This window comes from Camellia sinensis, chromosome 10 (genome assembly GCF_055761805.1).
Source record: "Camellia sinensis isolate YWXY chromosome 10, ASM5576180v1, whole genome shotgun sequence".
Classification (NCBI taxonomy): Eukaryota; Viridiplantae; Streptophyta; class Magnoliopsida; order Ericales; family Theaceae; genus Camellia; species Camellia sinensis.
Window position 1 is genome coordinate 131,410,123 of NC_138970.1, and position 27,434 is coordinate 131,437,556.

At 34.2% G+C, this 27,434-nt stretch overlaps 2 protein-coding genes across 11 annotated transcripts in view; one reads left to right on the forward strand and one right to left on the reverse strand.

The window, feature by feature from the left end:
• LOC114266113 (NADP-dependent malic enzyme-like) overlaps positions 1-17,586 on the reverse strand; it is a 29,769-nt gene extending 12,183 nt beyond the window's left edge. For 6 of the 10 annotated variants that reach the window (XR_014342622.1, XR_014342621.1, XM_082892363.1 and 3 more), the window contains exons 1-7: positions 1,960-2,098; positions 1,698-1,751; positions 1,455-1,553; positions 1,274-1,363; positions 1,117-1,194; positions 931-1,005; positions 715-805 (exon numbers count right to left, since the gene is read on the reverse strand). Coding sequence is in view for 5 of the 10 variants with exons in the window: in XM_082892363.1 (XP_082748489.1) it covers positions 715-805; positions 931-1,005; positions 1,117-1,194; positions 1,274-1,363; positions 1,455-1,553; positions 1,698-1,730 (466 nt within the window). In the remaining 5 variants the exon portion in view is untranslated. Of the gene's footprint in view, positions 1-714; positions 806-930; positions 1,006-1,116; positions 1,195-1,273; positions 1,364-1,454; positions 1,554-1,697; positions 1,752-1,959; positions 2,273-2,583; positions 2,659-2,756; positions 2,857-3,700; positions 3,936-16,889; positions 17,125-17,403 lie in introns of those variants that run through there. The other 4 variants (XR_014342620.1, XR_014342619.1, XR_014342623.1 and 1 more) reach the window with 4 other exon arrangements.
• The window catches only part of LOC114306887 (azadirone synthase LFS), a 175,017-nt gene that overhangs the window by 127,248 nt on the left and 20,335 nt on the right, over positions 1-27,434 (forward strand). The gene's annotated exons all lie outside the window — the stretch shown is intronic.

The window sequence follows — 27,434 nt, forward strand, 5'->3', positions numbered from 1 at the left end:
AAACACAGTGCTCAAGCGTCAAGGACAAAAACTAGGTCCGCTCGAGCGCTAAGACACAAGAAGAAAGCACATCCGTTCGAGCGCGAAAACCAGTCCGCTCGAGCGTAGATTTCCCCCTCCCAGAACCTACACCGAAAAGGTACTACCCGCTAGAGCGTCAGAATACCCACTCGAGCGCCACCGCTCGAACGTAAAGAAACCCGCTCGACCGTAAAAATCACACCTGCAGAAGTTTTGCAGGGACATGAAAAATTGGGAGTGTGCAATCCCCGCTCGAGCGCAAGAAGACCTGCTCGAGCGGACCGCCTAAAAACTGGGCAACAAGGAATTGAAACCAAGGCCTAACCAACCTGTAACAACCCCGCCCAAAACATCCTAAAACTCAATCAAGCGGAATTAAAGGACGACAACAAGATAGATTCGACTACCAACTTCACATAATCAAGTCCGGAACACAACATAATAGTAAAGGGACAATCGGGATCGCTATAGTTTACATTCTATTGGAATCTAAGTAAACATCTCAAAACTTTTTCTAAGAGTTTATTCATTATTTATGTCGTATATAGATATGTGACCAGAGGAAATGGAAAAGAAAAATAAAGCAAAGTAAAATGAAATAAAATAAAGGAAAGAATTCCTTTCTCTTCAATAAGCAAGTAAATTGTATTCAACTTATAATATATCTAATTATGTTATATGTAGTGTACTTACAGGCTGCCAAAAGCATTTCATCATGTACACGAATTGCACCAGAGATGACCAAACCCAAACTAAATCCAGGGAAAATATATGCATTATTTGCCTGAATGGATCACAAAAGAAAAAGAAAAAAGAAAAAGAAAAAGCCATCAAAATCAGTTTTTGGTATCCATCTCAGTTGTATTAAGGATATAACACCAAAAAACTAGAAGTACAAAGTAATAGAACCTGGCCAAGAACAAAGACTTTGCCGTTGTATTCCATAGGGTCAAATGGAATTCCACTGGCAAAAATTGCATGTCCCTTTTTTAGAACAAAGAAATTTATTAGTTTTGTATTTAAATCTGATCAGACATTACTTTGCATTAAAGCATCAAATTATAGGATAAGAAAAAATACATAATTTATATTTACCTGACTCCAGGTGTAAGCTTCTTCAGTTGTGCACTCAAATTGCGAGGTTGGGTTGGAGAGAGCCATAATGAGAGGTTTTTGCATGCCATTCATTTAAAGTCTTGAGAGGAAATTTTGTAGAGAGAGAAAGAGAGAGAGAGAGAGAGAGAGAGAGTACCTCATTGAAGGAGGCCATGGCCTCGATCACCTCTTTTGTGAATGTTCTTTCCACTCCAGATGAACCAATTAGAACTGTCGGCTTGATAGCCTGATGACATTTGAAAATGAAATAGAGTCCAACAATCACTGAGAACTATCTTCTTATAATAAAATATAGACACAAAGGGAATGCATCAAACCTTGACAGCATCTAAAAGATCCTTAACGGGTTCATGTTCGGGAGCCCAAGGTTTCTTGAAGTGTTGAAGGGAATTCTTACATGAACTAACAATTAATCCCTGCAACAGAAATCACATGCTATGATTAATGTAAGACACAAGTGCTGAAAAAGGTCAAAATGGAAACAAAATAAAAATATGAAGTGTCGTGATCGACTAAATATCCATCATTTAGCAAGGAACCTTCACTAGACTTTTCACTACCTTTGAGTCCACAAGCCAGATCTTCTTATGCATCTCTTCCAAAGGAGCTTTGGTCTATAACAAATGAATAAAACAAGAGAATCACCAAGCAACTATGAGAATATATATTGTATATATGGCATGATTGTGTGAAAATATAATTCTTTGTATTTCTTTTTTTCTTTGTATTTCCTTTTTTAGTCCTAGGTTTAGGCTATATAAATCGATGACCTCTTTGTAAACAATACACAATTGAATATATGAATTCTTTTAGAATACTTACATAGTATCAGAGCCGTGTTTGTAACCCTAGCGCCGTCATCTTCCTCAGTTGTCTCTGATCAGTTTCTGTGCTTGCAAACCCTAGCACCTTCATCTACCTCAGCCGTCAGTCTGCGTGCTCACGAGCCCTAGTCGTTAGTCTGTGTGTTCATGAGCCCTAGTACGGTCATCTCCCTTAGCCCTTTCTGCTGAGGGCGCCTGAAAATGCTCCCATACTTCTGGCAAGCCTCACCAACAGTTGGAGTGTAGACAATCGGGAGAAGTTCCTTAACATTGTCAGTGAGAAACTTGTAGAACAGCCTCTCATTTCTCTCCTGTAAACCAAAACAATTAAAAATACATAAACTAAAGAATTATACATTTACCATTTTTTTTTCATCCGTTTTGAACTCTTTTAAAGGCTACAATAAATGAAGTAATCTGTCATGCTTTTCTTGTCTCTAGTATCTCAAGTACACTGGCATTAGAATGAAGAATGAAGGGGTAAATGCTAATAATCCCAGATTCCATATTGTTATGTGAGTTGAAAATGAATTATTTATAACCAAGCAGCATCTACGCACGCCACATATGCACCGACTTCAAATCAACAAGTTGCAATTGTTGTTGTGAGTTAAAGAGGCACCTGAAGGTCCATCATGGCCATGTACTTCTGAAGTGGAACTTGATGTTGGTGAATATTGTGCATCATTTTCTTCACCTGATATAGAGCCCCAAAAGAAAAAGTTCAACAGGAATCATATTAACTAGTGATAAGATAAAAAATACATATGGTACTTGAAGTTGTTGAGTTATAACCACGAGTGGTAAGAAACCAAGCAAGTAATGAGCATCTCTCTCTTTCTCTGTGAACATAAGCCCCTTGTTATAATGTGGGTCCCGCAACAAAGAATACCCACTGGAGAACAAGATAAAGAGGTAAAAAATGAAGATAAATTAGCATCAGAAGACAATTACAATGGTCAACAATGGCAGGCACTCTAGACATACACATATACATACACACACTACTATATAGTTATATGCATCTTTAGAGTCAACTAATTAGAAAATTACCCACCATAATTTTAGGAGAAAATTAGATGAACAATACAGAATAAGAAACAGGAAGTTAAAACATACTACGTTGGCAGAAATTGCATATAACCAGAAAATGAATTGAAGCAGGGGCAGCAGAAACATTTCATAACTCAAAATGGGTACAGGTATAACACAACGCACGCACAGATAGAGAACTTGAGGAATCTTAGGCTATGTTTGGTTTTGATGAAAATGGTAGAAAGTGAGGAAAATGGAAAAAAATAAAAATAAAAATAAAAAATTGTCTGAGTTTGTTTAACATGAAATTTTCTTGTACAAGAATGGTAATTAATTCCTATTTTCTTGCAAAATTTTCATCCATATCAAATTTACACAAGAAAATATTTTTTTTGCCCTTTCTTTTCTTTTGACTTCACATTCTACCCTTTTTACTTTCCATAATTTATTAATTTATTTATTTCTAATCAAACAGAGCCTTTGGAGAAAAACCAAAATTGTCCAACAAACGTCTCAACAACATCAAAATCAGATAACAGCAATGTGACATTGCAAGTTAGACAATTTGCACGTCATCAAGAAGTTCAAATCCGCCAAAAACAAAAACAAAAACAAAAACAAAACGCTAGAATCAGAACAAACAACACCAATCACGATCGAAATTCAAACGATGATGAGTAAGATGGGTGAATTATGAAGAGAACCTGGCAACAGAGATTGTCCAAGGTGTGACGGACTGGTCCTCGGTCGCAAGATCCTCACCGTAGACATCTTCAACGCCGCCGCCGACGGTGGACTTGGAATCAATGTCCAGCACCGGTGCACCGCCCCTCTCGTCCTTCGACGTAATCTCCATCGCAAACCTCGACTTTCTCTCACAACACCAAATCTCTTCTTTATTATATGCGATCGATATATACTCAACTAATGCTTGTTTTCCTGCCAACACAAATAGATTATCAATAGTAATAATAATAATTCAATTGATTAGTGTTTTTCTTGGTGTCAACATGAAAAAAACACAATCAAAAGATACTCACAAAACAGGATAGTCCACTTTGATTCTGTCTGGATACATTAGGTCTACAAAAGCCTAATAAGCAAATGCTAGAAATCATACACAGATGCACTACTATATATGTGTATAGATAGAGAGAGAGAAATTTTTATTTTTATCTTTTCAATTTTTGGTCGGTGAGAGAGAGAATGTTCATTACCAGGAAAGTGCCCCTATTTAGAGAGACCATCGCGGAGAAAAATCTAGAAAATTTGGAGAGAGAAAGAAACAGAGAGATATAATTGATTTGTCGTCGTTAGGCGGTGGAGAGAGAGTGAGAAAATCGAGAGTTGAAGTGGCACTTGCTGGCTCTGCTCTCTCTCTCTCTCACTGTGTGTTGTATGCATTGTCAGTATGTAACTCTCTATTTATGTAGAAATTGGGAGTCGCGGGAATAAATGTCGTAAGCGTTTCTATTTCTACATCTATATCTATATCTATCTATATATATTAATGAAAAAAGAGTTTTTAATCCGTTAAGTCTTGTAAGAGCTCCAATAAGTTAATCTTAATTTTTAAAATTTTTTATTTAAAAAAAAAAATCTCAGCATTCATTGATTTGGTCAAAATCTCTTAATCAGCATTTATTAATTTTTTTCAATCCACATGTCTTTTCACATGCCTACATTTATTGATTTGGTCAAAATTTACTGATCAACATGTCTTGTGGGAGCTCCAATATACCAATCTTAATTTTTAAAATTTTTTATTTTTTAAAAAAAATCTCTGCGTTCTTTGATTTGGTCAAAATCTCTTAATCAGCATTTATTAAAATTTTTCAATTCACATGTCTTTTCACATGCCTGCATTTATTGATTTGATCAAAATTTCTTGATCAGCATTTAAAATCCCCTCATACAAATAATCATAGATACAACCCGTGCATAGTTATTGCAGTACCCTTTTTAATTTCTCTCATACACTATAGTTAATGATAAGATTGTTAAATTATTTTTATAAAAAATCTTAAAAAACAGAATTTCCAAGCCATGTTTCAGGCCATTTTTGATGAGTTTTAGGACCTGCATAGGCTCTGTCCAGAGCTTGTTTTGCCATATTGGATGTCCATCTTGCATGTGTAGAATAACCCTCTTCATAGCATATCAAAGGAGCATCTCATTCTTGCATGCATTAACCATGTTTCTGTGGGTTTTTGGGCTTTATTTGGCATGTCATACCTCTGACTTTTTTTGGTTTAGTGGCCTCTTGATTGCCTCACAGGCTTATAGTGCAAATCCTCTTTACTAGCTTACATTGCATGCTATTTTCGCCTTTGATTCTAGCACTTTTTGGCCATGCCTTAAATTGATTTTGTGCATGTTTTGGACTGTCTTAGCTCTATTTTTGGGCCTCATGGTCGAATGATGCTTGCCATGTATGCTTATAGTGTAATAGCCATGCCTAGCTTTGAGTTTTGAAGCCTATTGCATGTTTATATTGAGGTGTTTGCATGTTGTAGTATCATTGTGCATGATATTTTAGAGCTTATTCATTCGCCATCTTCCCATGTTTATCACTCTTTAAGCGCATTTGAGAGTTGTGCTTGTATGCCCCATTTATGAGCCATTGCATTAGCTTCATTTTTGCGCACTTCAAGACATCATCTTAGTCCATTTTGCCACTGTTTTGGGCCTACATAGGGACTGTTTGGGGCTGGTTTGGTCATTTGTGCATTGCTTTGCATACCTCTAGTGTAATGTGCTTCACTAGTTTCGGTATTTGAGCCATCCAACATGCATTGTGTGAGTTGTTTGCATGATTCAGGACCATCTTGTATGTCATTTCAGAGTTGGAACTTGTGCTATTGTATGCCATATTTCATCCTTCCAATGCTCTTGTAGAGTTGTGCTTTGTGCCCTAGACTCGAAGCCATTGCACCTTGCATGTAATGACCCCAAAATGCGTATAAGAAATCATCTTTATTTCCCTATGAAATGATGTGGTTTAATTTAATTATATCTATTAGAATTGAAGCATTATCAGTTGAGTTACGGACTTAAAATGGGAATTACCGACCTTTATGGGTTCAAAAATCAAAATTGAGTACTTGGATATGTTAATGGGAATTTTTGGAATTATTTGGGAAAATTAATTTGAAATCTAATTTGTCTGATTCGTTAATGGACGTTTGGGTGATTAACTTTATACTGCAAATTAAAGGCCTTAAAGACTTCAGATACCGGAACAGGGGACATATTTATGATCAGCATAATTTTTAGAGTTATCTGGGAAGTTTAATTGAAATGTGATTTTGTGCGATTCGTAAGGACGTGTTTGGCCCTTCCTATTTGTGGAATGCTTTTATATATGCATATATGCCTTATGAGTTGTTGAACTCATCTATTTTGAACCAAACAAAAAATAAAAATATCTAGAGAAAGGGAAAGGAGAACCGTGAGAGAGAGAGAGGGAGAGAGAGAAGAGGCAAAGCTTCTCCCTAAGGAATTCAACATCCATGGAAGCTTGAAGATGGTTGAAGAAGATAGAAGAGAGAGGAAAGATCAACCAAAAGCTTGGGAAAAATTGAAGAGGCTAAGGGATGAACAAAGGTTTGGGTAAGGTATGTGGCTCTAATTACTAACCTTGTATAGAATCCATCTACTACTTGAAATCATGGATTGATATAGAAGATGTGAGCTTTGAACCCATGAACCTTGATTTTCTAAGAATTCCTTGATTGAAGAAGTAAAATCATTAAATTTGTTTATTGTGAGATTATAGTGTTTGATGAAGAATAATAATGTGAAATTGGTCATGTATTAAAGGGTTTTGGGCTTTGATTTACATGTAATTAAGGTTTGATTTTTGAAAATGAAAAGTCCCACAATTTCAGCCATTTTCGGACTGCTGCTGTCCAGGGCCGCACGTGCGGCACTGTTCACCCGCACGTGCGGGGACAGCTCTGTCCAGCTAACTTTGAATAGGTATATCTTTTGCATCCGGACTCTGTTTTGAGTGATTCTTGAGCCTAAAATCAAGCCCCGGAAGTCTAGTTTCCAATGGCGCTAGTCTCACTCCCAAATTCGAAATACAGAAAAAGTTATACGCAAATTAGTGATGAATGTTCACATTATGTCAATTAGTTATGTACCATTTCTTCACCTAAACCATTTCCTATCGATTTCTCCCGTTTTCTAAGACATGGATTACAACATATTAAAGAATAATGAGCTTGGTACCACCATGACTAATTGATTGAACGATCAAAGAGAATAAGTAAAGGATCGAGTATAACCTCATATTATGTGTTGTGCACTGTAATTGTAGGTCGAGACGAGGACATTGTACCATTACCACCGGGAACCGATCACTGTGAGTAGTAGTACTTTGATGTACCTTTAACCATTTATCGTTACTGATGTTAAATCTTCGTCGTAAGAATTATGTTGACATAAATGTTATGAATGCTATGTGAGAAACACTGTGATATTATGGAAACTTCAAAAGAGTTTATGAAGTTATGTATGTTATGTGAGAAACATTATGGAATTATGAAAACATCAAAGGAACTTGTCATTGTGTGAACCCCTCAGGCCAAGGGCCGAACTGTGAAATTGTGAAACCAATAAAGTCATCTATAATCTAATGAGAATGTACTTACTTTTCGTTACTAATTATCAGGAATGTCCTGTTAACTTTACGTTAATTATGTCAACTCATGGGAATGATGTAACAGTTACCATTAGGACTATGTTGATTACAAGGCAAGGCAACTATGTTAACATATAAGAATGATTAAACAAAGGTGTATGCTATTGATAAGAGAGCACGTAAAGTAAGTCATTTACCCAAAAGAATTTATGTTCATTCTTGAAGAATGGATTCTGAGTAAATATAAGAGTAGCTACATGTATCCAGATGAATTGAAGTTAATTTGTTATGTTGCTTATGAATTGGAAGTGATCCAGAATCTACGATATAAGTGCAAAGTTTAGCATCATTATGTGACCCTCATGAGAATGTGAATTAGTCTCTCATTGTTAAGCGTACGATAATGACACGATACAACAAGAAATGCTCTAGTTATGATATGTTCCGTTTGAATTAATGAATGATGTTCAAGTATGTTTCAGGCATGTTTCCAGTATGTTACAAGTTCAAGTATGTTCAGGTATGTTTCAAGTATATGTTACAAGTTTAAGTCTGTCACAAGTTTACGTATGTTACCAGTTTATGTATGTACATGTTCAAGTATGCTACAAGTTCACAATGTTGGGGGATTCCTTTATGGAACGAACAAAAAAAAAATACTTATTATTGATTTGCTAGCACTATTACAGTGCCAAGTATAAGCAAGTATGAATTCTGATTTCTATTTATGATTCAAGCATAATGCATATGTATGAATTTATTTCCGGGGTATGACATTACATGTATGGTTTGGTCTGTAAGACCTAATGATTATTGGTATGGAACAAAGTGCTACTTGGAACTAAGTGCTACATTGTGAGCCACCGCTAGAGTCCATGTGAGACACCTCTTGAGTCCATACATATGTGAAAGTTATGAGGTTTATAGCCATCCGTATAAGTTGTTATGAAATGAAACAAAGTGCTACACGGAACTAAGTGCTACATTGTGAATTACCTCTAGAGTCCGTGTGAGACACCACTTGGGTTCATATATGCATGTCCAAAGGCTTCATGCCAACTTTTCAAGGGCCTTAGTGCCATATGTTACAAGGGCTTTATGCCATATGTTTCAAGGGCCTTAGTGCCATATGTTACAAGGGCTTTATGCCACATGCTTCAAGGGCCTTAGTACCACAAGTTTCAAGGGCTTATAGCCACCATGTTTATGTTGCAAGATTGAACTTAAGGCCGTTATGTACGTAGCACAGAATCAGACTAACTATGTGAACTCTACATCTTTATATGCATTGCTATGTGTTATGTTTCAATTTAAGCATCATTTTATTTGTGTATTATTATTCACTGAGCTTGGCTCACTCTGTCTAATGTCTGTTTCTGTAGGTAACCAACCAAGTGGTCAGTCCTAGTCATGACACCCGTTTTCTTTTGTCAACCTTCGTGGGTTCAAGCGCTGCACGAAGCCATTTATTTTTGTAAAGTCTATTGAAATGCTGGCTTAATTTTGATTACCCATTTAAAGTTAAAGAGGTAGAACTTCAATGATTTTTATACAAGCCCAATGATGGGGCTGGGTCTGTACATATGGTTGTTTATCACCGATGCTACAACATATGGTTTGGAGCTTTATCTATTTTCCATGATGAATGTGATGTATAAGAGGTCCTGGCATGTAGATGTAGCTCAATGGAATTTATATGTATAGTTATTTTCCTACTTTATGCTTCTGATGAGGCCCCATATGTTATTTACTACAGGTTAAGTGTTCGTTTTCAAACGGGTCATGCCCAAACTTTTAGGGGCAGGTTTGGGGTGTGACATTGCATGTTTGTGCGTGCGTTGTTGCCTCATTTTCATCATGATTGGCCACTGATTTGGGTGTGGCCGAGGCCCATCCATCTTGGTTTAAGTCCATCTTGTATTGTGTATGCCATATAATCCATGTTGTTGCATGTTTGATCATTGCATTGAGTATGCCTCGTTCATAACATCGCGTATGTTAGTGCATTGTGTATGCATGCCATATAATCCATGTGCATTGAGTTTGCCATTGATTAGTTCATAGCATTGTGTATGCCATTTGCATGCTTGCATGTCATCTTTTGCATGTTTACATCACTTAGTCGCATTACATTTAGGATTGCATACTAGAGTTGTATTTTGTACATGCCATGCCATTCTATTTGTTGCATTGTGTTTGGAGTAGGGTTTAGTCCAAACATGGGAAACGAGGAATGTTTCATACTCCAAGTGATCAAACGTGCCTCGATTCCCGGTCACCGACACTCTTGACCATCCATGATGGAGTTGTTGGTTTTAGTTGTTTATATGTGCATTCATGTCCCATTGAGTCGTGCAATCCGACTCCTCGGCCATCATGCATCGAGATGCGTGATTGGTGGCATGAGGATCGAGGACTACACTCCCTGGAGCTTCTGCAATGATGGGGAGAGTGGCCATGCACACATATGTTGAAAATACTTTGCCATGCCCCTTTCTCGCTCTCTGTTGCAGCAAACCGAAAACCAGCAGCAAAAACTGGTCAGCAGCCTTCTGGAGCTTTGTGCAGTGTTCTGGGACCAATTGCAAACAAAGGCAAGCCGGGGTATCGCGATGGATTTCCCGACAAGGCGACTCGAGCATGCATGCATCCTTTATCATTCAAGGTAGAGATGAGGCAGTCCACATTCATATAGTTTGCATGCTAGTTTAATTGCTTACTTAGTTAGTTTATTATTCATTTTGGTTGTGTAATAAGTAGCTTAATTAGATTGGCTTAGATTAGCTAGTTGGTGTTGTATTATTTATTCGGACCCTCCGTCGAGAGGGCGAATTTTGTAATAAGTGTGCGTGAGTGTGTGAATGTCTTCCAACCCCACGTCTTTCTCCCTTTTACTTACCTGCTTTTGATGGTTAGTTCTAGGTCATGTTTCAATTAGCATACTTATGTTTTGCATGCGTGCATCATTCATCTGTATTGCATGCACCGGGCTCGGCGCATCATACTAACTGCATTATATTTCAAATCCGAATTGAATACATGTTATCTGTAGCATCTCATATGCCATCTTAGAATAGCCGAGCCTATCTTAGTTGCATTTCGCATGTGTTGCATTAACCATCTTAACATGAACTAGGATCATGCATTGATTACTAACTAGTTTCTGTTTTGGCTTGGAGTACTCGGTGAGTGTTTTTGTTTTAGCATCCTTGCATGTGTGTAAGTGACTGCCATGATAGCATGCTTGCCATGAGGCTAACTGCTTATGTGATATACCTGCCTGAATGCCTGTGGGTGAAGGCTGGATTATTTAAATTGGAACAATTCATCGATTGCCAGTTGTTTAGCCCACTTGAGAGTGGCAAAATCCGCATTTTAGCCTACTTGCAAGTAGCAAACCGCTTTCAAAACAAACATGAGATGTTTTGTTCCAACTTAGACGATCCAGTCTATACTTGTATGTTGTGCGCATCACGTAGCAATTCCAGGCTAATAAACCGGAATAAGAGCACATATGTTTTCAAAAATAAGATATCATGTTTAGTAGTGGCCGATCTTTGATCGGGCGAGCAGGGGTGCTCATTGCATGACCTTCCCCAATCGTACCCAAGTTCCCGAGCCGAGGCAGCTTCGGTGATGACGGACACATGGCCTTAGGCACGAGTCAGGGTTTCCTAAATTCCCCCAAAATAAAATATTTAGGTGGCGACTCTGTATCTGGCAAAGCAGTCTATGTTTGGCACTTCTTTCTAAAAATCAGTTTTTCAAAACGATTTGTCAGATTTGGAATCTTTGGTGATTTATCAATCTCGTATTGCACTTTGCGAGATCAGATTAAGAACCGTGACATTGAGTCCGAACTGTAGTGAGCCCAATGGACAAAACGGGATTTTCCTGAGACGTTCGGGCGCGTCTACAGCCCTAAATATAATTAATCTTACTATACATATATATATGTGAAAGTTACTGGAGTATGTGGATCTAATATCCCAATCTTAATTTTTTTTTAAATTTTATTTTAAAAAAAAAAACCTCAGCATTTATTGATTTGGCCAAAATTCCCTAATCAAAATTTATTAAATTTTTCAATCCGCATGTCTTTCCACATGCCTGCATTTATTGATTTGGTCAAAATCTCCTGATCAACATTTAAAATCCCCACATACAAATAATCATAGATACAACCCGTGCATAGTTACTGCAGTACCCTTTTCAACTTCTCCCATACACTATGGTTAATGATAAGAATGTTAAATTATTTTTATAAAAAATCTTAAAAAACATAATTTATATGTATTAAAAATTCTTAATTTTTTAAGTTTTTTATTTAAAAAAAAAAAACTCAGCATTGATTGATTTGGTCAAAATTTCCTAATCAGCATTTATTAACTTTTTTCAATTTACATGTCTTTCCACATGCCTGCATTTATTGATTTGGTCAAAATCACTTGATCAGCATTTAAAATCCCCTCATACAAATAATCATAAATACAACTCGTGTATAGTTACTGCAGTACCATTTTCAATTTCTCCTATATACTATGGTTAATGATAAGATTGTTAAATTATTTTTATAAAAAAAATCTTAAAAAACATAATTTATGTATTAAAAAAATCTAAAACAAATATAAATATTTATAATTATCCCGTGCATAGCGCGGATGATAGATTAGTTTTTTGTAAACTCAAGTGCGGCAAGTGTTTGATATGATAAATTCTACTACAGTCTATGCACAATCCTTGAAAAGGAATGTATCATATCCACAAAGCTTTGTCTGCGAATAAGTTATTTTAATAAATTTTTAATTTTTTTAAAATAATATATAGAAAAATAAAAAAATAATATGATAATTTATAATAATTTTTTGATTTTTTAATTAAAATATAGAGTTACTAGAGACTTTAGTTATATATATTTTTTAATTATGATTAATTTGTTTTTAATTATGACCAATGGCGTAGTCACATGAAGGCCAGGTGGTCACGTGTCCCCTCGGGTTCTGGATTTTCAATTTTTTTTTCATATGTATATAAATAAAGTTTTAACAAAAATAATATTTATAATAAAATATTAATGGAATTTCTAAATTTATGAGAATAATAGAGATTGTTTTATTGAAAATGAAGGGACTATAACAAATTATATTTTTATGCATAAAAATTTTGTGAAAAAAATCTCAATATAAAGATAATATTTATCATTATTGATGTATAAATATAATTAATCTTACTCTCTCTCTCTATCTATCTCTCTCTCTCTCTCTCTCTCTCTCTCTCTCTCTCTCTCTATATATATATATATATATATAAGTCACTAGGGTATTAGTTATATTTGCATGTGGATCCAATATCCCAATCTTAATTTTTAATTTTTTTTTTAAAAAAAAAACCTCTACATTTAGTTTTGGTCAAAATCCCCTAATCAGTATTTATTAACTCTTTCCAATCCACTTGTCTTTCCACATGCCTGCATTTATTGATTTGGTCAAAATCCCCTTATCAGCATTTAAAACCCCCACATATAAATAATCATAGATACAACTCATGCATAGTTACTGTAGTACCATTTTCAACTTCTCTCATACACTATGTTTATTAATAAGATTGTTAAATTATTTTTATAAAAAATCTTTAAAAAACCTAATTTATATATTAAAAAAATTTTAATTTTTAAAATCTTTTATTTAAAAAAAAAAACCCTCGGCATTGATTGGTTTATTTAAAATCTCCTAATTAGCATTTATTAACATTTTTCAATCCACATGTCTTTCTATATGCCTGCATTTATTGATTTGGTCTAAATTCCCTGATCATCATTTAAAATCCCCTGACACAAATAATTTTAGATACAACCCGTGCATAGTTACTGCAGTACCCTTTTCAACTTCTCCCATACACTATGGTTAATGATAAGATTGTTAAATTATTTTTATAAAAAATCTTAAAAAACTTAATTTATATATTAAAAAAATCTAAAACAAATATAAATATTTATAATTATCCTATGCGTGGCACGGGTGATAGGCTAGTTTCTTTTTAAACTCGAGTGGGGCAAGTGTTTGATATGATAAATTCTACTACAGTCTACACAAAATCCTTGAAAAGGAAGGCATCATATCCACAAAGCTTCGTTTGTAAATAAGTTATTTTAATAAATTTTTAATTTTTTATAAAATAATATATAGAAAATAAAAAAATAATATGATAATTTATAATAATTTTTGATTTTTTAATTAAAATATATAGTTACTAAAGGAGACTTTAGTTATATGTATTTTTTAATTATGATTAATTTTTTTAATTATGCCCAATGGCGGAGTCACACGGAGGCTAGGTGATCACGTGTCCCCTTGGGTTTTGGATTTTCAATTTTTTTTTTTATATGTATACAAATAAAATTTTAAACAAAAATAATATTTATAATAAAATATTAATGGTATTTCTAAATTTATGAGAATAATACATATTATTTTATTGAAAATGAAGGGACTATAACAAATTATATTTTTATGGATGAAAATTTTGTGAAAAAAATCTCAATGTAAAGATAATACTCATCATTATTGATATGTAAATATAATTAATCTTACACACACTCTCTCTCTCTCTCTCTCTCTATATATATATATATATATGTAAAAGTTACTAGAGTATTAGTTATATTTGCATGTGGAGTTCATCATTCATATGTTATTTTACTATTGGTTAATGATATCATATATCAATAATGATATAATATCACTATTACATGAAATTTTTATTCAAATTTTTTTAAAATTTAATTTATCTTATCATTATATAATTTATTTTAAGACTTAAATATGTGACATTTTTTGTATTGTCCGTGATATACTTGTTATATGCAATACTTCCTGTTCGATTTTATTCAAAATTAATTGTAAAATTTTATGTGAAATACTTTTGTAATACTTTATTTAAGTTTTTGTACTTGATATTAATTCAAAAGTTATTATTATCTTCTTATTGTTGGTTATGAAAAAAAAAAATTTCAAATTGTAATTCATAACTGCCCCTTCTGATTTAGTTTTCTAACCCCGCCACTAATTATGACTCATGAAATTTTATCCTATATTTCATATAGTATTTGATTATTATTTTTTTTTAATTATGACTTGAAAAATATTAAATTATTTTTCCGTGTTATATTGATATGGGCTTTGCCAATGTATTAAGGGATGGTTTGGCATAGGCTAAATAATGCATTTTTTTTTTTTTATCTTTTTTCCATCACATCACCTCTCTTAGAACTATAGGGTGGTTGGCCTAGTGGGTGACGATTAGGGCCTAGTGGTTTGATCTCTCCTAGGTCTCAAGTTTGAATCTCATAGCCAGCAAATGCATACCTTGGGGTCACGGACCGCAGGGCTTAAGTTCTGTTTCGGAAGAATTGTTTGGACTGTAGGGACTTAATCTGGTACGCGTAAGCTGACCCAGGATATTCTACATAAAAAAATAATTAAAAAAATTCTCTCTTGGATGGTGTATTTGATTGGCAAATAGAAATTCATTCTGTTTAGAGCATAATAAATAAAGAAATTGGATGGTCTCCAGTCCTTCATCAAATTAGACATTTCAATTCAGTTCATCGAACTAGTTTTTGGGTTTTATTTCGATAATTTGAATTGTTTATATTTTAAGATTCATCGAGGACATCATCCTTACAAAAATCAACTCAATTAGATAACGGACAACACATGTTCGGATCAATTATATATGAATCATTTACTTTCTTACAATTTTTTTTATTATATATACAAAACTAATCCGAACACGTGATTGTCATTATCCAATCAAATTAATTTTTTATAAGGATGATGTACTTGACAAACTCTAATATATAAATAATTTAAATTATCAAAATGAGACCCAAAAATAAACCCACTGGGTTAGACAACATCTCTCCAATCCAAGTATATGTAACTTGTAAGAACATTTCCAAACCTTCATATATTTTATTTTATTTTATTTACTTTTAAATTTGAATAAGAAATTTATTTTGACATCAATTATTTTAATTCCTTTTTTTAGAGGGTCAATTATTGTAATTCTTTTATTAAATTTTTTTAAAAAGTTCTTTTCTAGTCCTAATTTTTTATATACTAAATTTGGTAAAAGAGAAAATCATCTCCAATGTTTTATCTTAAAATTTTTATCAAAGCTAAATTGATGAATTATCAATTTGATAAAAAAAATTAAATAAATAACTTTCCTTTCATATGATGAACATTTAATGTAAGAATTGAAAATGATTTTTTATTAAAAAAAATTCATCAAATTTCAAAGCTAAAAGATTGAAAATGCTCTAGTAGTGTGTTAAATTCTTCAGTCAAATTTTTAATTTTTTTATTATTTATTATAGCATCACAATTCTTTTTTTAAATAATATATCAAACTTTTAGCTAAATTTAGGAAAATCAAATCTTATGCAAATCATGATCACTAGATGCATTTTAGAAACACATAACATTGAAATGATTGGTATAGTATAGTTAAATATATATATATATATATATTTTACACAGTAACAAACTAAAAAATAACTTTAACAAAGTACTATCAGTGTGCTCGGTTTGAGTTTTCTGGATTAAGTTTTTTGAAAATTGATTTTTTTGGTTTTCGAGTTTTTTTGTTTTTACTGAATATTTTTTGAATTTTAAACATTTTTTTTACTTTTTTAGATGCACCTTACTTAGATATATCTAAAAAGTAAAAAATCTGTGAAAAAATATTTTAAAAATTAATAAATACATAAAAATACAAAAAATATACTGAATTCTGGTTTTTTTTTTATATTTTTGGTATTTAGCGAATTTTTAAAAGATTTCTTTTACAATTTTTTTACTTTTTAGGTGTATTTATGTTCGATGTGTCTAAAAAGTAAAAAAATTGCTTAAAGTATTTAAAAAATTCAGTAAAAGCAAAAAAATACAGAAAGTAAGAAAGTAAAATTTTCTGAAAAGTGAAAACAAGCAAGGTGTTAGAATTGTTCTAACAAAATATAATTTGTTATTGAGATAAATTCTATTGATGTACTAAAAAAAAATATAATTTGCTATTGAGATAAATTCTAGCTCGTCCAGTATCAAATTGAACCATTTCCTCAAGTTATTGATATAAATTCTATTGATGTACTAAAAAAAATAGCTAGAATCACAACAAACAACACCAATCACGATCAAAATTCCAACGATGATGAGTATGATGGGGTGAATTATGAAGAGAACCTGGCAACAGAGATTGTCCAAGGGGTGACGGGCTGGCCCTCAGTCGCGCGATCCTGACCGTAGACATCTTCACCGCCACCGCCGACGGTGGACTTGGTACCAATGTCCAACACCGGCGCACCGCCTCTCTCGTCCTTCGACGTAATCTCCATCGCAAACCTCGACTTTCTCTCACTACACCAAATCTCTTCTTTATCATATGCGATCGATATATACTCAACTGATGCTTGTTATTCTGCCAACACAAACAGATTATCAATAATAATAATAATTCAAATGACTAGTGTTTTTCTTGGTGTCAACATCAAAAAAACATAATCAAAAGATACACACAAAAAAGGACAGTCCACTTTGATTCTGTCTGGATAAATTAGAGCTACAAAAGCCTAATAAACAAATGCTAGAAATCATACACAGACGCACTACTACATATATATGTGTATATATAGAGAGGATTTTTTCTAAAAAAAAAAAAATTTGGTCGGTGAGAGAGAGAGAGAGAAGTGTTTAATACCAGGAAAGTGCCCCTATTTGGAGAGATCACCGCGGAGAAAAGTATAGAAAATTTTGAGAGAGAAAGAAACAGAGAGATAGAAATGATTTGTAGTCGTTAGGCAGTGGAGAGAGAGTGAGAAAATCGAGACTTGAAATGGCACTTGCTCTCTCTCTCTCACACACACTGTGTGTTGTATGCATTGTCTATATGTAACTCTCTGTGGGGTGTTTGGGAAGCCAAGGTTTGGCGCTTTTTTGAGTTAAAATTCATTAAAAAAAAATAAAATAGGTTAAAATTCAAGCGTTTTTGTTTTTTTTTTATTTTTGAACTCGAGCGGGGCAAGTGTTTGATATGATTTTGTACTACAGTCTACACACAATCCTTGAAAATGAAGGTATCATATGTAAGCTTCATTTGCGAATAAGCTATTTTAATAATTTTTTAATTTTTTATAAAAATATTATATAAAAAATTTAAAAACGTAATATTATAATTTATAATAATTTTTTAATTTTTTAACTAAAACATATACTTATCAAATAAGATCTTATATATATATATATATATATGTGTGTATTTTTAATTATAATTAATGTTTTTTTAATTATGGCCAATGGCATATAAATAAAAGTTTAAACAAAAATAATATTTATAATAAAATATCAATGGCATTTCCAAATTTATGAGAATAATAGAGATTGTTTTATTGAAAATGTAGGGACTATAACAAATTATATTTTTATGTATGAAAATTTTGTAAAAAAATCTCAATATAAAGATAATATTCATCATTATTGATATATAAATATAATTAATCTTATGATATATATATATATATATATATGTGTGTGTGTAAAAGTTACTAGAATATTAGTTATATTTGCATGTGGAGTTCATCATTCATATATTATTTTACTATTAGTTGATGATATCATATATTAATGATGACGTGATATTCTTATTATATGAAATTTTTACTCAAATTTTGTAAAAATTTAATTTATCTTACCATTATATAATTTATTTTAAGACTTAAATATATGACCTTTCTATATTGTCCATGATATACTTGTTATACGCAATACTTTCTGTTCGACGTTACTCGAAATTAATTGTAAAATTTTATGTAAAATACTTTTGTAATAATTTATTTAATTTTTTGTACTAAATATTAATTCAAAAACTATTATTATTTTCTTATCATTGGTTATGGGAAAAAATTAAAATTGTAATTAATAATGGCCCCTTCTGATTTAGTTTTTTTATTCCGCCACTAATTATGACTCATGAAATGTTTATGTAGCACCTGTATCGTTCAAAACTTTTGGGGAACTGTATTCAAATCATTTATTTATTTTGAAAATCTTTGGTGTTGTTATGTGTTGGTTTTGGAGGAATCCAATCCGATTTAAACTTGTTGGGTTTGGTTGTTCGCACTTATTCTTTCAAAAGTTCCTTGGAGATTTAGAAATTCTATTCTAGGGTCGACACCATCCTTCCTAAGGGTCGACCCTTACTTGTTGGTGAAGTTTCTGGAAGTGTTGCTAGAAAATAGGGTAGACACCAGACTGGAGAAGGTCGACCCTCTTATGTCTGTGTGTTGGTTCACTATAAGAAAAAACACTTTTGGCGACTAAATTTTTAGTCGCCAAAAGTCCTTTTTTAGCCGCCAAATGTAGAATTTTCACTTTCCCCGACTAAATATTTTAGTCGCCGCTATGGTCGCCAATACATGGTCGCGAATACCTTTGGCGACTAAAGGTTTGTTAGTCAGCAATACATATGTCTTCGGCGACCAAAGAATTAGTCGCCAATAGTCAATTTCATTTTGGGAAATTATACATTTAGCGACTAAACTTTTAGTCGCCAATACTGAATTTTTTTTTTATTATTTATACATTTGCCGACTAAACGTTTCGTCGCCAATTCCCTATCTTTCGGCGACCACGGACTTTAGTCGCCAAAAGTATTTTTCAGAAAAAAAAAAAAAATTTTGCCTCTACTTTTCCCAAGTTTCGAACCACCAACCTCCCAACCCTCAACCTTTACCAACACTCTATCCCCACTACGCCACTAATACATTCTGTAAATATTAATGCAAAATATGTTATTTATATACTATATTGATCGGAATTAATACAAAGTTATTTATATATAAATAATTATTTTTATTTAATATATTTTATGTAAAAAATTAATTATTTACTAAAAAAATTAGGATCGCACTTTTGGTGACTAAATCTGAATTTTAGTCGCCAATTCTATATTTTTTGGCTACTAATTTGTATTCTGTCGCTAAAAAAATTAAATCCCGCCTAAGGATAGCACTTTTGGCGACTAAACTGAATTTTAGTCGCCAAAACCTCTACTTTGGGCGACTAAAGTGCAATTTAGTCGGCAATTCTTGACCTTTCAGCGACCAAACAGATTTTAGTTGGCAAAACAGCTATAATCGGCGACTAAGCTGTTTTTTGGTCGCCAAAACCATCACTTTTGGCTACTAAATTATTTTAGTCGCCAAAAACCGTCACTTTTGGCTACTAAACAACCTGTAGTCACTAAAAACCCTACATTCGGCGACTAAACTGCCTTTTAGTCGCTAAAACCATTATATTCAGCGACTAAACTCTTTTAGTCGGCAAAACTGATCAACTTTGGCGACTAATTCCATTTTAGTTGCCAAAAACCGTACTTTCCGCGACGAAAAATGATATTTTAGTCGCCGATTGTGCTTTTTGTTGTAGTGGTTACTGGAAGATAGGGTCGACCCCCTCTTGTCTAATGGTCGACCCCTGCGTGTTTTTTTTAGATTTTTGAGGTCCGAATGGGCTCTTTCTAAGGGAATTTTTGGGCCTATTATTTTATTTGACCTTATGGCTTTTCCTCACTACTATAAATAGGCTCAAACCATTATTTCTCCCATGATTTTCCTTTCCTTTTTCCTCTTAAACCGTGATTCCTCTCTTCTCTCTCTAAAACCCAAATTTTTTCACTTAAATCTCTAGATCTACTCACCTAGAGTGATCTTTTCACCTTGCTCCTTTGAAATAAAGTGTAGAGCTTGTCAAGGGCTTCGTTTTGATCGAGGCAAAACGTGGTTTTGTCGCCATCGAATTTTGAGCTTTCTCTCTTCTCTCTCATCTAAGCTTGAGGTAGAGATATTCTACTCTCTAATATGAGCTTTAATCTAGATATTTTTCATTTTGTATAAATGGTGGGATTTGGGAAGATTTTGGTAAAAGTTAAGGTTTAGGTTCTAAACTAAAGGGGGTTTTTCAGGTTGATTTACAAAGTAACCTTGGGGGTTTGTGTATGAGGTTCTTTACTGTTGAAGTGGTGAGATTTGGACCTATGGGTTGATATTTTGGAAAAAAATGGAAATTTTGCCCTAAGTTGAGTTGAAATAACTATTTATGTAAATAATGAAATTGGTTTGGGAATTATGAAATTGGGGGAAATGTGATTGAATGGTGTAGTTTTGTTTGATAAATGACACACCTATGGAATTTGATAAATTAGCTGTTGATGGATTTATTTATCTGTTTAGATGTATCTGTTTGGGCTATCGATGGAGGACAGCTATAATTGTTGTAGAAACTGCATGAGAATTAGGATGATTGAAACTAATCAATTGAATTATTTTATTGAATATGACGGTTTGATTAAACCATTGAATATGTGTTTTGATTAGTCATTGTATATGACAAAGTGTTTAAATACATTGTATATGTATCTTTGTTTGGGAGGAGATAGGGGATGTACTCCATTGTTTGGGAGGAGATAGGGGATGGACTCCATTGATAATTAAGTTGGCCAGAGTGTCCAGGGTGAATGTCCCAAAATCTTATATATTTATGGGTGTCGGTTCCCTCGGACGTGGTTCCGTAAAATGGCAAGAAATAGAAGTGTTGAATGTAATGAATTGTGAACCATTGAGTTGTAGTCTCATACTGGTTGCTTTGATAATAATGAATTTGGTTAATTGATTTACCCGGAATGGAAGAATGGAAATGAATTGAGATATTGGCTATCTATGTTGAATGACCTTGAAAAGAATATGTATTGGTTAAGAATGTTGTACATTTATCTGATGCTCATATTTTAGTTAATTCTCGTATATTGTTTAGCATATCTCTACTGGGCGTTGGCTCATCCTACTTGGGAAACCATTTTCAGGTACAGGTGACATGCCGCCTATGGCCTGAGAGGCTTAGGGGGCTGAAGGCTCTACTTTTGTGATTTTGTTTTTGTGCTGAATGTTTATTCAAGCCGAGGGCTTTATATGTATAGAGCTAGGACTCTTCTTTTGTTGTAACCAAGCAAAGTCATGGAAAGATGTAAGCCCGTAGGGCACTTACTCTGTTGTTAACATTCAGAGTTACATGCTATAGTTTCAGGATTGTAACGCCCTCAAAATAATAACATTAAAACCCATCAACTTAGACATGCATTGGTATAAAAGATAAATATTCTTCTATTCATCAGAGTAGTTCCTTACAAAAGTATTACATGTTAACAACAAAGGCAGATGCCCTACGGGCTTACAGCTTTCCAAGTTAACACTTGGTTACAAAAAGAAGGGTACTAACTCAATACATATTAAGCCCTTGGCTTGAATTTACATGTAATACATCAAAAGAAAGCAAATAGCAAAGCAGTATGTCTGCCTCTAGCCTCCCAAGCTATGTCCTTGGAGGTGGCATGCTACCTGTACCTGAAAATGATGTCCCATAAAGGGTGAACCACAACCCAATAGAAATACACTAAACCAGCCATGAACAATGACTAAAAGATTAGCAGTTGATAGATGGTCAACACAGATACATCCACATATATCACATTTCGATTTCATGACATTAAGTCCATGTTACATTTCATTTCCCATGTCTTTTCCAACTTTGAGTTTGAAAACAAGGCTCAACTCCTAGCCAATTAACTTAATGAGATTTAGACTCATCTTTAAAACACTTTCAAAATTCATGAGGGATACACATTTTAATGTTGTATCAATAACGCATAAATCATTGCCACACTTTGAGAAAGATACACATTTCGGCGCTGTATGAACATAACATAGAATCACTTCTATACTTTACAATTGATAACGATATACATTTTAGTGCTATATCAAATCAATTCAAACACTTCCATATTCAACACCTGATACACATTGTAGTGCTGTATCAATGTCGCACAAAATCCGATTTAGAGGTCCATCCCCTATCTTCCCCTAAACCGTGGAGTACATCCCACATCTCCTCCCACACAACACATGTATATAAACATAGATCATATACAATCAATCAATACATAGAATTAATGTATTATTCCAGTTGCTACATTCAATAGCATACTCAATCGATTAGTTTTAGTTTGCCTAATCATCATGCAGTGTCTACAACAATCAAGACTATCCTCCACCGATAGCCCAAAGCAGTTATTTCTATACTGAAAATAAATGCACCAAATGGATATATAATCAACATTTCAACTAGGCGAGCGATGAACGAATCAAACTACATCCTTTAATCCCATACACATCCGATTCCAACATTCTCAATTTAATTCTTCTTTTCTTCAAATTAATTATACCAATTAATTTATCAATGTAATTAGAGCATTTCCCATAATTAACATCACAACCCTAAGGTTTCATTTTCATTAATAAACCAATATTGATCTCATTTCTCTATGCCAAACATGCATATAAATTTATATAAACAAAACCCCAACTTTTGTGAAATTACACAAAGGCCCAAACTTTCTCAAAATTACCCAACAACCCCCAACTCATCAAAATACTAAAATTCAAGACAAAACTCATGAGAAGGAGTAGGATATCCCTACCTCGAAGTTAGAGCTCAAACAAAGAAGGAGAAGAAAGTGAAAATGCTCCAAACACTATGATTCTCAAATCAACACCAAGCCCTTGACGATCAATACACTTTTTACAAAGGCCGAAGGATAGAGAGACACCCTAACTAGATCAAACCATAGAGAGAAAGGAGTTTCTAGAGAGAGGAGCTCTCAAAATAGCTTTTTAGAAAGTAAGAGAGAGAGAGAGAGAAAGTAAAAAGTGATTTTAAAATGCCCAGCTGCCAACTGATATACGACATTCCCGCTCGAGCGGAGAACACAACGCTCGAGCGTCAAGAACAAAAAACTAGGTATGCTCGAGCGCCAAGACACAAGAATAAAGTACATCTGCTCGAGCGCGAAAACCAATCCGCTCGAGCGTAGATTTCCCCCTCCCAGAACTTACACCAAAAAGTACTACCCGCCCGAGCGCCAGAGTACCAGCTCGAGCGCTACCGCTCAGCGTAAAGAAACCCACTCGAGCGTAAAAATCACACATGCAGAAGTTTTGCAGGGACACGAAAAACTGGGAGTGTGCAATCTCCGCTAGAGCGCAACAAGGCCCGCTTGAGCGGAACGACCAAAAACCTGGCAACAAGATTTCTTTAGACCAAGGTTCAACCCACCTATTCGAAACAAGCCCAACACATCCTATAAGTCAAACAAATGGAATCAAAGGATGACAAAAAGATAGATACAACTACCAACTCCACGGAACCGAGTCCGGAATACAACAGAACAGTAAAGGGACAACCGGGATCGCTATAACGATGATCATTTGTGAAAGTGTAATGCATGCAATATCTTTTGTAATATTAACTCTGATGAATGAAAATATAACATTTCTATTATGTCTATAGATCTTGTGAATGATTGATTTATGTTTTTTTTTTTTTTTGAGGGCGTTACAACTTGGTATCAGAGCGTACCGGGTTTGAATACTTTGGGTACGTGGGAAGTGATTAGTACCACAATAGATTTGTCTCGCTTGTTAGAGAGTTATATATGATGTTATGTGCTTATATGATAACATGTTTATGTGACTATATGGGTATGGGATTTAGTTTCTAGGATGTTGATCGGGTCTATGGGTTTCTAGAAGTCTTGTTGGAAAGGCACTTGATCACTGTCATTTCTAACTGGAACTCTAGCAACGCCGCGGGACGATCATTATCCAAAAATGAAATTCGTATGTGCTTATGTGACTATGTGCTTATATGGAGTGAATTACTGTTGTCCAACATATTAGGACACGAGTGAACTAGCTTCGGCACAATTGTGAATGTGCAAATCTCGTATTACCCTTATTAGGATGCTTAGAGGAGGAAATAACAATTTCCCTCCTTCCACACGGGAAGGGTTGCAGAAACGGTTTATGGAGTTACGCCAAGGTACTACACGTTTTGTAATAACCCGACCCTCATACATGTTTTCTGATATATTTTCAGTCCTTTGTCCTGCGCATTTAAATGCTGATTGTGAAATTCCATGTTAAATTAAGTTAAGTAAGTGAATCCTATGTTTGTGAATGTGTATCTGTTCAATAAGGAAAAAGATCTGTTACAAGTAGAATGTTTGAATCAGAAATTGAGAGCCTTAGAGGCTTGATAATCTGGAATTGATTTGACATTTGGAATCTGCATGATTTTTAAGCTATAATGTGATTTTCTGTGAAATTTCAATTTGGGATGATTAAACGATTGAATTTTGTCCTTATTTGCCTTTAGATATACATATATATTTATGTTCCTTACATGTTTGAGTCAAGAACCTTGCCTAAAAATATCTCCTGGAGAGAAAAACTTAGAGAAGAAGAGGGTTGAAGGGAAGAGGAGAAATTCATCGAGAAGAAGGGAGATTGAGAGGAAATTAAGAGAATCAAGCTCATGATAAATTTAATTCATCTTGTGTAACCTTAGTCATGGAGTGGGGTAAGAATTTCCTTTTGATTCATGTCATTTAGGGTTTATAATTGTGGCCTTGTGTGTGTGTGCTTGGGGTTAATTGATTGTTTAAATTTAACTTGAATCATCTATTGAGAATTGCATTCTACTTCTTCTATTATTAAGCTTGAATTCATTTCATGACCAAATGGTTATATATATGTGTGTGTGTGTGAGAGAAAGTTAGAGATTCCATAGAATTGGATTATAATTGATTATAATTATGAATTCAAAGTGATCAAGAACTTAAGTTGATTTATGATTAAGTTTCCATGTGATTTTGGGCTTTAGTTTGTGTTAGATTGATCGAAGTTGGGTTTTGTGTGAATTCCGGACTGTTTTTTTTTTGCCCAGACCGCATGAGCGGCCATGGGCACCGCACGAGCAAGCAGCGCTCGTGCGGACATGAAGAAGAAAAAGAGGTTTTCATTCTGTTTTTGGGTGCTCGAGCGGCCGGGTTCTTCTGCTCGATCAGAATTGGGCCGCACGAGCGGCCAAAGTGGGCGCACGAGCGGCCAACCCTGTTTCAACTTATACCTTGTAACTTTGAACAAGCATATATTTTGTATCCGAACTCCGTTTTGAGTGATTCTTGAGCCTAAAATCAAGCCCCGGAAGTCTAGTTTCCAATGGTGGTGGTCTCACTCCAAAATTCTAAGTAAATAAATAGTTATGTCCAAATTAGTGATGACTATTCACTTTCTATTTATCGAGTTTGTACCGTTTCTTCGCCTGAACCTTTCTCCTATCGATTCCTCCTATTTTATGATAACCTATGGAGGACTAATGAGTCTAGAACCACCATAGCTATTGAGTAAGGAATAAAAAGAGATTGGTTTTATCCTCATAATCTGCTACGTGCATTATGTTTGTAGGTCAAGATGAGGACATCGTTCCACCGCTATCAGAGACCTACCACTGTGAGTAATAGTACTATAAATGTACATTATTTACCGTTAATAATTATTATTATTAGCATTCTGTTCTTCGTGATCAATTAAGTTAACATGTATGTGGAGTGAGAATTGGTGTGAACTTATGTAAACATTGAAGGATTTGGCACACACCGATATGATACAGATATCCACCTAGAGTGGATCATCACAACGAATAATTGAATAAGACTACAGGTTGTTTTGTACGTTAATAACCATTGTGAAATTATATTACATAACAGATTAACCTAGGAATGACTCCATCCGGAGAAAGAATTGAATGTCAATAACACGACTATGTGACTCACGTTATGATGTGAATGGCTCCACTCTTATTAATGTAATGGAACATCTACCTTTTGTTTATCGTTAATATTATTGTGGGACAATTATGTCACCTTATGAGAAACCATGGGAAAATCTAAGAGCATTATTGGGTACTACGTTCTGTTTATTGTTGATAATGGATACTAACACACTGCTATCTGTAAGTCAGGTGTATGGATTCATGACGAACAAGTGAAATGTAAGTGCATTACGAGACTACGGTATCTACGTATCTCTGGACTCATTTAATCTGTAATACGCTCTTACCTTTATTGGTAAATGTCAGTAGCACTCAATTAAATGTAAATTAGTTATGTTGACTCATGTAAATGAATGAAAGAACCTGTATGTCACTGTATAACTTCGGGACTAGTCCATTCTAATGATTTTTGGTATGGAGCAAAGTGTTGTATGGAACTAAGTGCTGCAAAGCGAGTCACCTCTAGAATCCGTACGAGCCACCTCTTGAGTCCATACATATGTGAACTAGGCTTAAAGACGATGTGAAAGTTATGAGGCCTATGGCCGTTCTGTGACATATGTGAGGCCTATGGCCAATCTATTAATATTTAGGCCTGTGGCCATTCTGTATAATCTGTTAGTATAAAACAAAGTCCTGTACGGAACTAAGTGCTGCAATGCGAGTCACCCCTAGAATCCGTACGAGCCACCTCTTGAGTTCATATACGCATGATAAGAGCTTCATGCCGTTCTGTTAAGGGCTTCATGCCGTTTTGTATAAGGGCTTAATGCCACTCTGTTCAAGGGTTTGAAGACTGGGCCTAAGGCCGTTCTGGAATTAATGCAGAATCAAATTAACCATATGTCCTCTCTATTTATATACGCACTGATATGTATTATAAATCAAGATGAGCATTAAATTGTTCATGTACTATTATTCACTGAGCTTCACTCATTTTGTGTTATGTCTATTCTGTAGATAATCACTTTGGAAGTTCGTCTTAACCCTTGATGCTCGCCCTTCAGT